The sequence below is a fragment of the Schistocerca cancellata genome, chromosome 4, assembly GCF_023864275.1.
Source record: "Schistocerca cancellata isolate TAMUIC-IGC-003103 chromosome 4, iqSchCanc2.1, whole genome shotgun sequence".
NCBI lineage: Eukaryota > Metazoa > Arthropoda > Insecta > Orthoptera > Acrididae > Schistocerca > Schistocerca cancellata.
This window is the reverse complement of record NC_064629.1, coordinates 892,331,419-892,349,540: the sequence shown is the minus strand read 5'-3', so window position 1 is coordinate 892,349,540 and position 18,122 is coordinate 892,331,419. Positions and strand designations below refer to the sequence as shown.

The following is an 18,122-nucleotide window of genomic DNA, read 5'->3' as shown; positions in this document are numbered from 1 at the left end:
CGTTCTGAACCCTTGAACCCTAGAACAGGGGTCATAGTATGCCTCAAGGTCATAAAAGACAGTAAATGAATCAGAGGGAGAGAGACAGTACAATTTTTGAATGCAACTGAAACACTTCAAAGTTGAGAGGCATCAGTACCTCTAGTATGATCATTCACAGGTAGGAGTTGCTGTCAATAAAGCTGGCCTGTGGAGAAGATGGCACTGTACAATTAAATGTTTGATTGTAGTATTTGTGAAAACATAAGGAGGAAATGAACACAGGGAGTAATAAAACATCTATAACCTCCAGAACATGTACAATATTTTATCTTCAGGAAAGCCACAAACAGTGTTAGCTACTCTGATGCATATTTGTAGTTGTGATAATGCACTTGGTAGTACTTAACAAAATAGAACTGTTGATGTTGTTGTCATGATGATGTTGATGATGATGATTTTGATTTTGGTGATTTGGGTTTCATAATCCTAATTTACATAAATTTTTCCAGGTAATGTTCATGTCTGCCATTCACATGGCTGTGACATTTCATTCTATCCATTTCCTTTGTTTACAAAAGTAAAAGAATGTTTTCGATAGGTGCATAGTTACATTGAAAAATATTGTATTTTCTAACAGGTGAACCATATGGTAAATCGTTTAAACAGAAGAAATTTCTTAAACCCAGCAGGTGGCCCACAGATCACCATGAATCAGGTACATTTTCACTACACCTATGCTGTAGCCATGGTTTGAAATTAGTATTTCACTTATGTGATTTCTGTAAATACTGACAGAATAATACATGAAATTGGGCTTGTATAGCCTACAGCTAACATTTTTCTCAAATTCAGTCAAATACAAGGTGGAATTCAAAATTTTCAGGACTGGCACTGCCATCTGGAAAGTAGGAGTAGTAGATCTTTGCACTGCTATAGTTCAATTCTTTTATCTTGGCGTCTCGCGCATGCCCGCCCAGACACGGGAGATTGCTGTGTTGCCAGTTGCACACGATGCACGCGCCAATAGAAGCAGCACCATAGTATAGCGTAGTTCGCAAGCTTACATTTAGGGGGGAGCACGCAGTTCATGAAGTAAAGCCACCATGGCCGCATTAACCCTTTCGCTGCTACAAAGACGTGCTCCCTGCATTCCGCGCTGTGCGTGATTTTGTCACTGCACTGCTCGCCTGTGCAGACACATTGTGTTCCGACTGCTTTGACATGCTTATCATTCGATTCCACAAAAACTATTTGGCCCAAAAATTAGATTTTTACATGTCTTCTTGACTGATACCTTCCCCCCATAAATGACTTACTTTGTTTCAATGTTCAACACAATTATTATGCAGCATTAAATATTGTAAACCATTGCACAAAATTTTGAAGAGTTTGCAGAGGTAAAAGTCCATAGAGTATACTTTCCGTATGGTCGATTTTAGTTGCCACAATGTTGAGAATGAAATGTGGACAAGATATAAAATTTACTGTATAACAATATCTCATTTAAGTACCACATAGGTGTCGTATGTAATATTGAGAAATATTCCGTCTTTCGCGACTGTAACAAAAGTTTTATTTACATTGAGCACGTTTGGCTTTATTTTAAAGCACTTCAATCAATCAAAAGGAAATAGACAAAATACATTAAACAAAACTGTGGACTTACAAAAACATTAGGACTTGAATATACCGTCTATCAGTGAAGTGCTCTGAGCTATGTCAAATATAATTTTTGTGTGTGGCACACACAAACATCATTTATTTGCTAAAACACTGATCAGCCAACACAAACGTTGAATATTGTGTTACCGCAGCACAAAGCTACGAAAGGTGACTTGGCAATAGAGGAGACAAAATACTGTCCACTGAAGATGCTTCAAAAGAGAGAAACGCGTCTGGTCTAAATAAGTTGCTTATTACAGTTGCAGAAGAGGAATATATTTCAGTACCATTGGTAAAACTGCGACTGTGGAACAAAAACAAGAAAGAGAATATGAGTACCATTGTGTATGTGCCATACCTTTCATTGATTGAAGTGCTTTAAAATAAAGCCAAACGCGTCCGGTGTAAATAAAACTTTTCTTACAGTCGCGAAAGATGGAATATTTCTCAATATTACATACGACACCTATGTGGTACTTAAATTACATGAGATATTGTTATACAGTAAATTTTATATGAAATTTAGGTATCTTGTCCACATTTCATTCTCAACATTGTGGCAACTAAAATCGACCATACGGAAAGTATACACTATGGACTTCTACCTCTGCAAACTCTTCAAAATTTCGTGCAATGGTTTACTACATTTAATGCTGCTTAATAACTGCGTTGAGCATCGAAACAAAATTAAGTCATTTATTGGGGGAAGGTACCAGTCAAAAAGACGTGTAAAAATCAAATTTGTGGGCCAAATAGTTTTTGTGAAATCGAATGATAAGCGTGTCAAAGCAGTCGGAACACCATGTGTCTGCACAGGCGAGCAGTGCAGTGATGACAAAATCGCGCACAGCGCGGAATGCAGGCAGCACGTGTCTGCAGCAGTGAAAGGGTTAATGAAGAGACAAAGCAGTAGAAATTTCAAAAAACTGCATTCAAACGAATATAATTCGTGAAGTAAGGCACTTTGATATTGTTTTTAAATAATGAAAATATTAAGCACCGCACATGGTTTGAACTCATAACCTCTGGCGTAGAAGCCCAACACCTTAACCATTACGCTAACGCAGCTCGTCTGCCTACAGAACGCCATGAGGACTCTAACACGTCATGCAAAATACCGACAAACACTGTTGGTATGACTATGAATTACTCACGCTTTGTCGAAGTACAATAGGAAATAAACAATTACCGCTGTTCTTTATTGTGAAAAAGCGGTTTGTGAGATTGATACAAACACCTTTCCTTGCTATCGCCTGAATTAGGAGTCTTATTGCTTGTTTGGTTTCATTAATTAATAGAATATGAAGCAATTGGTATAAAGAATGCTTTTTCCAAACTTTCTATAAAAGAAAGTCTGCTATCAAGACATTGCTTTTGTTCTATTACTTTATTTATGACTGAACGTTTCTAAAACTGAAGACACTCGTCCATTCTCTGCACTGCAGTCGTGATCTGGCAACGTCGTTCTCTGTTCATTGGCTGACTGTGTTTTGTGATGTCAGATGCGCAGAACGAACCTAAACTCGGCTACCAACATAAATGACATGCACTTTAGGTGGTGAGAGCTGTAGATCTGATGAGTCAGTGTGCGGAGTGACATTCAGCTGGGAGGATGTGTTGTGTGTCCACAGTGATTTCTGTAATACTCTGTGTTTGGTGCGTGGTGATTTTACGATGGATCCACAACACACAGAACAGCATGTATGTATCAAATTCTGTTTGAATCTCGGGAAAAGTGCTATGGAGATCCATGCAGTGATTCAACTGGATTTACAGTTGACCCAGAGAGAAAGCAACAATCGTCCCAGTGGAAGAGCCCGGGCTCTCCAAGACACAAAAGAAGCGATACAGGTGGAGAGCAAAGTGAAGAGCATGATCATCGTTTTCTTTTATACCAAAGAAATTGTCCACAAAGAATTCATCCCACCCAACCAAACAGTGAATTCCGCATACTACTGTGACGTTTTGCGATGACTCTGTCAAAACGTGCGGCAATGACGGCCCAAACTTTGGCATCAAGGGAACTGGCTGCTGCATCACGACAATGCGCCCTGTCACACATCCCTGCTCACCAGGACCTTTTTGGCAAAAAACAAAATGGCGGTTGTACCCCACCCACCGTACGCGCTATTCCCAAAACTGAAAGTCAAGTTGTAAGGCTATCGGTTTGACACTCTAGAGAGGTTTCAAGAAGCATCACTGGCAGTAATAAACACCCTCAAAGAACAGGACTTCTAGAAAATGTTTTACCAGTGGCAGAAGCGCTGGGACTGGTGTGTACGTGCGGATGCGCTGGGACCAGTGTGTATGTGCAGATGGGAACTACTTCAAGGGTGATGGTGACCATTTGTCCAAAGATGAGGTTTTCAACAGATGGCCCCACCAGTCTCGAAAATTTTGGATAGCACCTGATATTATTTATGCTTGTTAGTTGGATCATTTGATTCTTTTCGTAATGGAAATGTTAGGACAAAATAAATGTTAAACTTGGAAGCCTGCATTAATTAATTCTACAACTACAAAGTTCATGTGTGAAAGTCCCTTGTTATTTTGATGATTTTATTTCAAATTATCACCAGTCTGTGAGAGTTTCTCACTTTTTGAGATAAATATGTAATAACTAGTTTCCAGATTTCCATGCAAATACATGTTTGTGCAGATACTGTGAACTGCATGACCATGGCATTTTGCTGTATGCACTTTATTATTGAAACTCAGAAATAACATGATAGAAATAACTTTCTAAAGAAGGGCACTAAGTGTCTGAAGCCAGTAAAGAAATTAGATTTCTTATACGCAACTGGTTGTTTATTATTTCATTACATACAACTACAATTGCTGCAGATGGATAAAATACTAATCCTACAATTATTCTTCTTGTTTGTATCTTTTATGTAAAAATTGTTTACCCACAACTTTTTATGTTTATTAAGGTATTGTTTTATTGACAGAAACTTGCTGCACGCCAAAGACGCCAAAAAGACAGTATAAATCTCATAGCTGGTCTGATGAAGATGAAATATTTGGTAAATAGCACTCACCGTTTAAGCTGTCTTCTTTGCTTGTGATATATTTAATCAGCTAGTAAATAGATCAGAAACACTAATGGAAAATTATTACATGGTTCACAGGTGCAGAGTACACAAAACCAGTTCATCTGGAGCATGACCGTAGATCTCTTGGCTGGTTTGATGGTGATGAAATTTCAGGTAACTCCTTCTGTTAGATGATTGTAAGTAGTTCACAATTTAATCAGTGAGTGGAGAAACAGTACAGCACCGAAATTGTCAGTTTTTAATTGAGATAGCCAAAATCACATTCGGGTCTTCCTGGTGAGTTGAAGCAAAGTATAACTAATATATTGTGTGTGCATTTATGAGGCTGTATGTTATTGGATGGAAGAATGATACAACTCTGGGAGTTACAATTTTCTTCTACCCAATATCGTATGTTGTTCTTGCCACTAGAGTTTGGCATGCACAGACATACCTGTAAACCTGCAACCTTGTTGGAGGTTATCAGTGGTGTTTGTTCAGTTGAAAGAGGCAACGGTAGTTACCCTTAAAGCGTGTACCTGTATAATAATCAAATACCTACATAATGTCTAGTAGTAAGTGTTCAGATGATAGTGAAGATAAAGAGAGAAATGCAAATACATGAAAACATGAAATTATCCTGAAGCATGGGAGAAAACTGCAAGAAAGCAAACTCGCCTTCATGGAGAACAGTATGTCACTGAAAGGGGAAAGGTGGGAAGAAAGCTGCTGGGTCAGATTGAACTTAAGTTCTTTCTTTATATCATTAAATGATGTAAAATGTTAACAAAGAAAATTAGTAAGTTAAATGTCTATTTTTTCCTTTTTGTGCGGTGCAAGAAGAAGGGCATGTTCAATATAAATCGAGCAGAAAAGATATCAATTTTGACTAATTTGTGTCAAGGAGGTTCTAAAGACCAGCAAGATATGTTTTTGATTGGCCTAATGGAATGTTGCAAAGTAGCTAGACATCATCTAAAAGGAGAAGCCAAGCAAAAAAATAGGACCACAACATTCTCGTATTTTACACACTTCAACAAAAGTTTTGCATCACCTCAGTTCTGAGAGTTCCGGAACCAGTACAGAAAATTGGAATAGAGATAACATAAACATCCCCCCACTCCTGCAGGTCCAGGGGTTTGAATAGGCCCATGGTATTCCTGCCTGTCAGAAGAGGCAACTAAATGAAGTTTCACACATTTTGGCCGTTATGTGATGGTCCCCTGTAGGGTTTGACATCCATTCTTCAAAATTTTCCTGAAGAGTGAGCCAGTTGGGGAAGGGCGCCTTACATGGTGCATTGTATCCATTGTGCATAGAGACCTTTAGCCCACTTTCTCGCCGTCGCATCGCAGTCCCGACCATTTTCCATCTCTTGGGCGAGGACACCTTCCTGGGCGCGTTTTCTACCATGCACTATGCAGTGTCACTTTCTGCATCGATGGTGACCATGGACTTCTTTGCACCTGATAGTCAGCATGGTAGCCAGTCCCTTGTGGTGGGGCTGCGACGTACCGTGTCGGTTGTAGCCTCCCTGACCACACAGGGATAGCTCTGCTGATGCCTGCGCCATCAAATTCCCACGTATGCCAAGAAGAAGATGCCCATCCCCCTGGGGCATCAGGACTCCCAGCAATGGCCATACTGCCAGGTGGCCTTTGCTGCAGCTGGGTGGCACCTGTGGGGAGGGCCCCTGGTCGGAGTGGGTGGCATCAGGGTAGATGACATGCGATGAAGCGTAGTCCATCATCTCTTGCTGGTGGTGAAACACCAGCAGTATCTAAGCGTTCAGAAGCTCAATTCAACGCACAGAAGTATGACCCCAAATCATTCCCCTTCCTGGCCACACAATGGGAGGAACATCAGGCTAAGGATGGCAGCAGATCTTATTCACCCTGGTACCTTGTATGTTCGAGAGCTGATGGGGAATCTTTCATGACGATGAAGCCTCAGTTTTTTGTTGAGCATTTAGAGGACAAGTTTGGGGAGGTGGAGGGCTTGTCCAAAATGAGATCCGGGTCAGTCTTAATCAAGACAGCATCCTCTGCCCAGTCACATGCATTACTCGCCTGTGACAAAGTGGGGGACATTTCTGTAACCGTGACGCCCCATAAGAGCTAAAATATGGTCCAAGGTATCATATTTCACAGGGACCCTCTTTTGCTGTCTGACGATTAGTTGTGCATCTATTCAGAGTGACAAGGTAGACATTTTGTCTGGCGTGTCCACCAGGGTCCGAGGGATAATCAGGTTGTGGAACAATGCCTTCATCTTGTCCTTCAAGTGTGATACATTGCCCGAGAAGGTCAAGGTGATGGTCTGCCACTGTGATGTAAAGCCCTATGTCCATCCCCCAATGTGGTGCTTTAAGTGCTGGAAGTTTGGTCATATGTCTTCTCTCTGTACTTCCAGCATCACATGTCGAGATTGCAGACACCCATCACATCTCAATACTCCATTGCCCCACCTCCCATCTGTGTCAGCTGTGGAGAGCACCATTCGCCTTGCTCACCAGACTGCAGGATTCTCCAGAAAGAAAGAACAGTTATAGGGTAAAAGACGCTGGACCGACTGACCTACACTGAGGCTAAGAGAAAATTTGAACGCCTGCATCCTGTGCATATGACATCATCTTACGCCACCCCTGCAACAGTTCTGGCACCATCAGCTCTGCCAACTCCAGTCACCTCTCAGAGCTGGAAGACTACATCTGCCCCCTTGATGGTGGGGGGGCATTTCCCTCCCTGTTGCTCCTGCACCACATACTTCGGGAGCAACACCCCTCTAACCATCAGGTACGTCTGTCCCCATTTCTAAGCTAAAGAAGCGTAAGTCTTTTTTGGCTTCTCTCACTAGGAAGGGGTCCCTTGGGTCACTCCCTTCCCAGGTTTCTGCTAGTGGAAAAAATGACACCCACCAGTGGCTGAAGAGCCAAAAAGCAGCTGGTTGTAGGGCTTCATGCCCATCCTGAGTCCTGGAGACTGAGCCAGTGAAGTCCTCCCAGCTAGGGAAACCCAAGGAGCAGCGAGAGAAATCCAAAAAGAAAACCCCTAAGACCAAGGAAATTGTGGTGGCACCCACACCACCACTACCTACAAGCTCTGTGTCTTGAGGATGTGTTGGAGATTTTGCCGTCCGCTGAGGACCTAGATCTCGCCAGACCCTCAGACACAATGGTTATAGACTGCTCAGGCCATAAGTTGGTGGCTGCATGTTACTCTGAGGCATTAACTACCTCATTGAATGTTCCTTGCCTTCCCAGTCTCAAGGTGACGTCATCCTCCAGCGGAATTGCAGTGGTTTTTCCCACCACTGGCTGAGCTACAGCAACTGTTTAGCTTTACACTTGCTGTCTGCATTGCCCTCCAGGAAACCTGGTTCCCAGCAAGGGGGACCCCTGATCCCTGCAGATATAAGGTATATTACAGTAACTGTGGTGACTATAATCGAGTGTCAGGTGGAGTTTTCATTTATGTCCTAAGCTGCAGCTGTCAGAATAAGGACAATGCAGGAAATAACTGTCTGCAGTGTATATCTTCCTCCAGATGGTGCAGTACCCCTGAGTGTATTAGCTGCGCTGATTGATCAACTCGTTAAACCTTTCCTCATTTTGGGAGATTTTAATGCCCATAACCCCTTTTGGGGTGACACCGTGCTTACTGGTCGAGGCAGAGATGTCAAAACTTTACTGTCTCAGTTCGACCTCTGCCTCTTAAATACTGGGGCCGCCACACATTTCAGTGTGGCTCATGGTAGTTACTCGGCCATTGATTTATCAATTTGCAGCCCAGGACTTCTCCCATCTATCCACTAGAGAGCACATGACGACCTGTGTGGTAGTGACCACTTCCCCATCTTCCTGTCACAGCCTCAGTGTCTGGCACACGGATGCCTGCCCAGATGATCTTTGAACAAGGCGGACTGGGGAACTTTCACCTCTGCTGTCACCACTGAATTCCCCCACATGGTAACATCAGTGTGATGGTTGAACAGGTGACTAGCACAATTGTTTCTGCACCAGAAAACGTGATCCCTCACTCTTTAGGGTGCCCGAGGCGTAAGGCAGTCCGTAGGTGGTCGCTGGAAGTCGCTGAAGCTAATAAGGAGCATCAGTGAGCTCTACAGTGGCATAAGTGGCACCCTTCCCTGGAGCACCTCATAGCCTCTAAATGGCTCCATGCCTGCATTCGCCAACTTATCAAACGATGGAAGCAGGAGTGTTGAGAGAGATACGTCTTGACCATTGGATGCCATATGTCACCTTCCCAAGTCTGAGCAAAGATCAAATGTTTTTTCAGCTACCAGACCCCAACAGGTGTTACCATAAATGATGTGTTATCTACCAACGCAAACGCGATTGCTGAGCACTATGCTCAAGCCTCTGCATTGGAGAATTACCTCCCAGCCTTTTGCACTCTCAAACAGCGACTGAAAGGGAACGTCCTCTCATTCACTACATGCCACGGTGAATTCTATAACGCCCCAGAGTGGGAGCTCCTCAGTGCCCTTGCGCATTGCTCCCACACAGCTCCTGGGCCTGGTTGGATCCATAGCCAGATGATTAAACACCTTTCATCTGACTACAGGCAACATCTCCTCGTCATCTTCAACTGGAACTGGTGCAATGGCATCTTTCCATTGCAGTGGTGGGAGAGCACCATTATCCCGGTGGTCAAACCTGGTAAAAACCCGCTTTATGTGGATAGTATTGGCCCATCAGCCTCACCAACATTCTTTGTAGGTTGCTGGAATGTATGGTATGTTGGCGGTTGGGTTGGGTCCCTGGAGTCACGTGGCCTACTGGCTCCATGTCAGGGCAGCTTCCACCAGGAATGCTCTGCCAGTGATAATCTTGTGTCCCTCGATTCTGCCATCCAAACAGCCTTTTCCAGATGCCAACACCTGGTTGCTGTCTTTTTTGATTTACGAAAAGTGTATGACACGACCTGGCGACATCATATCCTTTCCACATTATATGAGTGGTGTCTCCGGGGCCTTCTCCTGATTTTTATCAAAAACTTCCTGTTGGCCGCACGGGATTAGCCGAGTGGTCTAAGGTGCTGCAGTCACGGAATGTGCGGCTGGTCTCGGCGGAGGTTCAAGTCCTCCTTCGGGCATGAGTGTGTGTGTTTGTCCTTAGGATAATTAAGGTGAAGTAGTGTGTAAGCTTAGGAACTGATGAACTTAGCAGTTAAGTCCCATAAGATTTCACACACACACACTTCCTGTTGCTCCATACTTTCCATGTCCAAGTTAGTGCCTCCCATAGTTCCATCCAAATCCAGGAGAATGGAGCATCACAGGGCTCTGTATTGAGTGTCTCTCTATTTTTAGTGGCCATTAATGATCTAGCAGCAGCAGTTGGGCCCTCCGTCTCACCTTCTCTGTATGCAGATGACTTCTGCTTTCTGTACTGCTGCTCCAGTACTGGTGTTGCTGATCGTCACCTACAGGGAGCCATTCACAAGGCACAGTCATGTGCTCTAGCCCACAGCTTCCAGTTTTCAGCCACAAAGTCGTGTGTCATGGACTTTTGTTGGCATCGTAACATTCATCCGCACCCAGAACTTTATGTTCATGATGGTCCACTCACTGTAGTGGAGACATATCGATTCTTAGGACTGGTTTTTGATGTTTGATTGACTTGCTTTCCTCATCTTTGTCAGCTTAAGCAGAAGTGCTGGCAGCACCTCAGTGCCCTCCGTTGCCTGAGCAACACTAATTGGGGTGCAGATCGTTCTACACTGCTGCGGCTCTACAGAGCCCTTGTCCAATCCTGAATTGACTATGGGAGTGTGGTTTATGGTTTGGCAGCACCCTCAGCATTGCATTTACTCGACCCTGTGTACCACTGTGGTGTTCAACTAGCAACAGGAGCTTTCAGGACGAGTCCGGTGACCAGCGACTGGTGGAGACTAGGGTCCCTCCATTGCAAATCAGACATGCACAACTGCTCACCATTTACATAGCACACATTCGTAGTTCTCCTGAGCAACCAAATTACCATCTCCTTTTCCTGCCCACAGCAGTCCATCTCCCATATCGGCGGCACAGGTTGGCGCTAACGATTGTGGTTTGTGTGCGATCGCTTCTGTCTGAACTGGAGTCCTTACCTGTACCACCTCTCCTCAAGGTCCATTCACGTACACCTCCATGGTGTACACCTCGGACGCAGCTTTGTCTATACCTTTCACATAGCCCTAAGGACTCTGTTAACCCTGCAGCTCTCTGCTGTCACTTCCTCTTGATTCTTGACGTGTTCCAGGGCTCTGAAGTGGTTTACTCTGATGGCTCGATGGCTGATGGTCACGTTGGCTTTGCCTACGTTCATGGTGGCCATATTGGACAGCATTCCTTACCCGATGGCTGCAGTGTATTCACTGCAGAGCTGGTGACCATTTCTCGTGCACTTCAATATCTCTGTTCATGCCCTGGGGAGTCTTTTCTTTTATGTACTGACTCCTCCTTTGGTAGTGTCCATCCAGGAGTCCATCTATGCTCTGGAATGGTCCAGTCATTCAGTGGTGTTTGTCTGGATCCCTGGTCATGTTGGAATCCCAGGAAATGAACTTGTTGACTGGCTGGCCAAACAGGCTACACGGAAACCACTTCTGTAGATGGGCATCCCCGCAACTGACCTGCATTCATTATTACGCCACAAGGTTTTTCAGCTTTGGGAGATGGAATTGCAAAATCTTAGTACGCACAACAAACTGCGAGCCATTAAGGGGTTCATGAATGTGTGGAAGACCACGATGAAGGCCTCTCACAGGGACTCCGTGGTTCTCTGCCAGCTCCACATTGGCCATACCTGGGCAACCCATTACAACGTTTTGCGCTGTGAAGATCCACCTCGATTTGGTGCCCTGTTGACAGTGGCCCATATTCTTCTGCTCTGTCCATCTTCAGCTGCCCTGCTACTTCATATACGGTTGCCAGACTCATTATCATTGATTTTAGTGGACAACGGCACATCAGCTGATTTGGTTTTACGTTTCATCCGTGAGGGTGAGTTTTATCATTTAATCTGAGTTTTAGTGTATGCCCTTTGTCCGTCTGTGTTCTCCACCCTAGTGCTTTTAGGGTGGAGGTTTTAATATGTTGCAGAGTGGCTGGCTTTCACTTTCGGCCAGCCACTGTAATATGCTTCCTTGTTTTACTCTCTTCTTATTGTTTCTTGCATCTCCCTGTTGTTCTCTTGTCCTCTTTTGTTCCTTTTAGTGTTAGTTGCCTTTCCTTTGTTCTTGTGGTCTTCCTTTCTTTGTGTTTAGTGTTATATGTCTCGTCTGTTTTATTCTCAGACTTGTGGCATTGTTTTATTAGGAATAAGGGACCTATTATCTCGTAATTTGTTCCCTTCCCTTCCCCCCTCTTTTAAACTAACCAACCAACATAAACATCATTTCCACACTTTTTATTGCTCATGTAAACCACACATTGCACATTGTATCATCATACAGTGAGACCTTCAGAGGTGGTGGTCCAGATTGCTGTACATACTGGTACCTCTAATACTCAGTAGCACATCCTCTTGCATTGATGCATGCCTGCATTTTTCATGGCATACTATCCACAGGTTCATTAAGGCCTGTTGGTCCAGATTGTCCCACTCCTCAATGGCAATTCAGCATAGATCTCTCAGAGTAGGTGGTGGGTCACATTGTCCATAAACAGCCCTTTTCAATCTATTCCAGGCATGTTTGATAGGTTTCATGTCTGGAGAACATGCTGGCCACTCTAGTTGAGAGATGTCATTATCCTGAAGGAAGTCATTCACAAGATGTGCATGAAGGGGGCGAGAATTGTCATCCATGAAGACAAATGCCTCGCCAATATGCTGCAGATATGGTTGCACTATTGGTCGGAGGATGGCATTCATGTATCGTACAGCCATTACCGCGTCTTCCATGACCACCAGTGGTGTATGTTGGCTGTACATATTGCCACCCCAAAACATCAGGAAACCTCCACCTTGCTGCACTCGCTGGACGTTATGTCTAAGGCATTCAACCTGACCAAGTTGCCTCCAAACACGTCTCCAACAATTGTCCAGTTGAAGGCATATGCAACACTCATCAGTGAAGAAAACGTGATGCCAGTCCTGAGTGGTCCATTTAGCATATTGTTGGGCCCATCTGTACCCCGCTGCATGGTGTCGTGGTTGCAAAGATGAACCTCACTATGGACATTGGGAGTGAAGTTGCACATCATGCAGCCTATTGCGCCCAGTTTGAGTCATAACATGACATCCTGTGGCTGCACAAAAAGCATTATTTAACATGGTGGCGTTGCTGTCAGGGTTCCTCTGAGCCATAATCCATAGGTAATAGTCATCCACTGCAGTAGTATCGCTTGGGCGGCCTGAGCGAGGCATGTCATCAATAATTCCTGTTTCTCTGTATCTCCTCCGTGTCTGAACAACATCACTTTGGTTCACTCCAAGATGACACTTCTCTTGTTGAGAGCCCTTTCTGGCACAAAGTAATAATGCAGGCATGATAGAAACACGGTATTGGCCATCTAGGCTTGGTTGAACTACAAACAACATGAGCTGTGTATCTCCTTCCTGGTGGAATGACTGGAACTGATCAGCTGTCGGACCCCCTCCATCTAATAGTTGCTGCTCATGCATGATTGTTTACATATTTGGGTGGGTTTAGTGACATCTCTGAACAGTCAAAGGGACTGTGTCTGTGATACAATATCTACAGGCAACATCTATCTTCAGGAGTTCTGGGAACCGGGGTGATGCAAAACTGTTTTTGATGTGTGTATATGAAATGGCTGAGAAGGACTTTCTGTTTGTAAGACTGATTTCTTAAATCTACATTTCAATAACTAATTCACATCTTCAGTGAATGAATCAATTATTGATTTCTGGACAGTATCCTTAATATCTGCATGCCAAGCATAGCAGTAGGTGACAATACATGTCACCTGACATAATTGCCAAAATAAAAAGTCACATAGAATTATTCCCCACAAAGAATTCTCATTATAGTTCCAAAGGAATATACTACCTTGATACCTCTCTAAATGTGAAGATTGTGTATCACCTTTTCACAAAGATATATGGAGAAGAAAGGAAGAAAGATAAGTATGAATTCTATTTGAAGTTTTTCAAAGAAAATTTTACTTTGAGTTTCAGCAGGCCACAGATTGATGTTGGAGGTGAATGCAAACAACTCAGTACAAAACTAAAGATCACAGTCTCAATGATAATGCAAAGTGAGTTGCTGCAGTAGAAATGATGATACACAAATGAAAAGCTTATAAGTTTTGTGCCAAACTCAAAAGAAATTAAAACTTTAAGCCTTATGCCAAGAAGAAGAAGAAGAAGAAGAAGAAGAAGCTGTTTGTGCGATAGTTTTTTATCACATTCAGAATATGCCACTTCTGGTGATACCTGAGCAGGAAATGTTTTACTACCAACAGTTATGGCTCTACAGATTTGAGACAGATGATGTGAAAAGTGATACTCGACATTTTTATGCATGTCATGAAGGACAAGCTTTGAAAGATCCTAATGAAGTTTGTTGCTTTATTTATAATTACATCAAAACAAGCCTCCTGAGATACAGGAACTTCATGTTTTTTTTCCGGATGGTTGTCTGGGGCAGAATCGTAGTCATACAGTTTTGAGAGTTCTCTTATGTCATTTACAAAGCAAGTGTTTTTGCACAATTTTTCAGTGTTTCTCTGTCCATGGATACTCCTTCGTATAATGGGACAGGGGATTTGGAAATGTCAAATGAGTCATAAGAAGACATGATTAAATTTATCTACCAGAAGATTATCAGCACCTGATTATAAGCAGTCACAAATTAAAGGCATTTACAATATCAGTAACCAAATATACAGTTGTGATGGACTTCAAAAGCTGGTGACAAAACTGTCATAAAGAAACTTGCCAATCAACTGTTCAAGGAAATAATGAGACAGTCTCAGTTTCAACCTATAATCAGTTAATCTATGACAGTTCTACACCAACTTATATTTCTGCTAGTTGTTTTGCTCAAGCCTCACATCACTCCAACTTTTCCAACTGAATCAGTCTACAAGATACCATCGAAAAGTGGGCTCACAACCCAAGCGTAGACATGAATCACGAGAGAAATGCTATCAGTACCCTAGTGGCAACCAATGCACCAGTGCCCACTGTAAGCTAGGCTGTCAAATTCTGTGGAGTTTGGCCTACCACGAAACATAGGGAGTGGGAGACCTGTGGCTAACGGAGACCTGTAGCTAACTTTTCACAAAAGTATAGATATGCATAGGAATGCTGAAAATCAGTATGCTAATCAGAGCAGGAAAGTACATTAATTAGGAAAGATGCTGCACAAGGAAAAAATTCTGATATTGAGAATCAAAGAATCCACATAACGGTTGACAACACTATAGACTTTGGTGCCTAGAGATTAATCAGGATCAAAACAGATAGGAAAACAGGCAAAGGATCTCTGCTCTTGGGAACGGTCTTTGCAGTCAACAAGGTGTACTCCAAATAATAACATCAGATTGATGACAGTGGGCCTCAAATTTGCTAATGAGTCTTACACAATAATCAGTGCATATGCACCAATAAACCAAGATAATGAGAGACAAAGGAGTAGTCGGTAAGCACTGGGATGAACTAGAGAAAACCCTGAGCAAAATTGCTAAAGGAGGTGTTAAAATTTTAGTGATTTATTTAAATTCTCAATTAGACAAAAGATAGAAAGAGGGATGATAGGACAATATCCAAGTCATACATTCACTAACAAGAATGGCCAGAGACTGGTTGAGTTATATTACAAACACAATATGAGGATAATGACAACTCACTTCAAGAAACAGATTCAAAACAAATGTCTGTTTGCGCAAACATTTTATGAATGAGACTTTAATTTCCATGTGTCTGGTCACACCTTATATACTCATGTGATTTAGTTACACTAAGCACATGCATTTGCTCTTGGTTAAAAAGAAAGAAAACACACACACACACACACACACACACACACACACACACACACACACACTTGCGTACATTATTATCACGATTCCTAGATACTGTAGTTATTGATTTATAATAAACCTTTTTTTAAATGACTTTGGATTTAAGAAATGTTTAACATTGACCTAAGAGAGATTGGATCACTATAAAGGCAGTAGTTGTATTCCAAAGTGTTTAACAGATGCGTGGTTGGTTGTTCCATTTCCCCACTCACAGACAAAGAGTACTTGTTACTTTACTCTATTCAGATCTGCTAAACTACAGTGCTTGAATTGAAAACTGGTATGTAATCAATAAAACCATACTATGTGCCCTTTTCAGCCGAAAGAAGCATAATACTGGCTAAATAATTTGAGCACATGTTCTGAAGGGTAAAATTGAAAACTGTTTTTGTATCTGCACTCAAAATAACTAACAGATTTTTTTCTTGAAAATTTTCAACTTGACTTTAGTGAGAAAATGCCACAAGCAAGCACAAATTCGTTTGTATAATGTTGCAACAAACATTAGTGAACTTATTCAAAGAAAAATGATATCAGTTCTTAATTTTGTCAATTTATGTTAATCTCACAAAATCTTAATACTTAAATTAACCATTGATTCCAGTAAATATATAAAACTGTGATTTATCTTTAAGCGCTAGAGTTTTTCAGTTACATTTCAGAATCCAGATAAGAGGAGGCTGCAATTATAGATTAAGTAATCACCTTTTTCTGTACACAAAATACATTTAATTAATAGGTTTGTTAAGTCACATTATCAATACTACATGAACATTTATACAGCATACAATAATTCTTAAATTAACAATATGACTCTGGAAAATTACCTGGGATAAAGAAAATAATATTCTTTCAAGTATGTCGTGACCTAACACAGGGTAGAGGTAAGACAAGGGGTTTGAGGTCCATCTGCAATTTTAAGTGGTGAGAAGCAAATGCAGAAAGATAAATTCCCAGTGAAGGCAGCTGATGACCCTGATCAGGGCCAAACAGTGTCACAGGGCACCTATGAGGGGTGCAGATTTTTGGACTTGATTGGATGCTTGCAACAGGAGACTTGTGGCACTCAGGGGTCTGACTAACGCTATTTGTTAGTGATCACACTAACTACTACACTAAAGGTTAATTCTAAACACTAGAAAAAAGCAAAGAAGGTTGTTTGGTTGGTTTAAAAGGGGGTGGGGGGTGGGGGTGGGAGTACCAAACTGCTTGATCATTAGTTCACAAAGAAGGCAAAAGTCAGTGTCTGAATCCACAGGGGTGAGCGCTAATAGAAATAGCAAACAGTAGCAGCATGCTACTTGGTAGCAACAGTATTCAGCTGAAAGCTAAACAGCACTGCCACTCCTATTATGGCCAGCAGCAACAGTGTTTTATGTCACTTGGCTCTGCCCTCACACCTTTTGTGAGTGGGGACTGCTGTAGTAGCACTCTAACATGTGTAATCCCTCTTATGTTGCAGTTCTCAGGAGCAATTATCAGGCTTGCTGCCTCTTCTAAGATGTGCCTTTTCATGGACATCTGCTACTGTGACACCTTAGAACAGCATCTAGGCAGTGGTGGAGTTACCAGTTAATTCTCTGAAGTGAAACTTCTGCCCTGGGACAGTTGCGCAGAGCCTCTGCAATTTGCACGGCTCTAGTGTTACTACTTAGCTCCAGTAAACTAAATGCCACCACTTCACTTTTGCCTGCTCTCTGCATTGTGTCTCTGATTTCCCATCTTGGAGCGCCCATGATGTCTCCCAACAGCCTTAAATGTAACCATGTATAAGTTATTATGTTGTCAATATACAACATGTCCCCTAACGGGAAAAATTTGTTGATAATTATTTGACCATAAATTTGTAATCTGGCTTCTGTTGTAGTTAAAAACAACTTAGCTTTAAAAATGACATTATAGACATTCTTGGTTAATGACTCTAGTTCTCTTTACATTTTGCATTTTGTAAAGTTTGTATTTCACTTCGATTTTCGACACACGTGAACCCCAACATGAAACACTGTTTCATTTTTCACTGCACTTGTATTCCCCTGGATACATACACATAGAAGAATCATGGTTAAAAGATCAGTTCATTTTTCATGAAGATATACACCACATAGAACATAAATTTAAATCATTGGGTAATTAACTTTTCCCTTTTTTACATTACAGATACAAATAAACAATAAAAACAAAATATTTTCTCTCTTTTTTTATGTTACATACACACATCCAAATTTATGTTTATTTTTCGTCACACCACTTATACATAAACATATCAATACATCACATTACATATTATCATTACAATAATAAATATGAAAGAGAACACACAATCTTACAAAATTGTTATTTACATTTTACTTAGGTGATTCACAACAGTAATTTCTTACTCACTAAGGGAGTTTTGCAGTGCCTTGCACTATCTTTGATCTCTGCATGGAGGTGGCATAGGTAATG

At 42.0% G+C, this 18,122-nt stretch overlaps 1 protein-coding gene across 1 annotated transcript in view; it reads left to right on the top strand.

Annotated features, from left to right (window-relative positions):
* Positions 1–18,122, top strand: part of LOC126185053 (uncharacterized) — a 904,507-nt gene that overhangs the window by 579,280 nt on the left and 307,105 nt on the right. Inside the window, exons 25-27 of the mRNA XM_049927811.1 lie at positions 620–697; positions 4,596–4,670; positions 4,776–4,853. Coding sequence (XP_049783768.1) covers positions 620–697; positions 4,596–4,670; positions 4,776–4,853 — 231 coding nt within the window. The remainder of the gene's footprint in view (positions 1–619; positions 698–4,595; positions 4,671–4,775; positions 4,854–18,122) is intronic.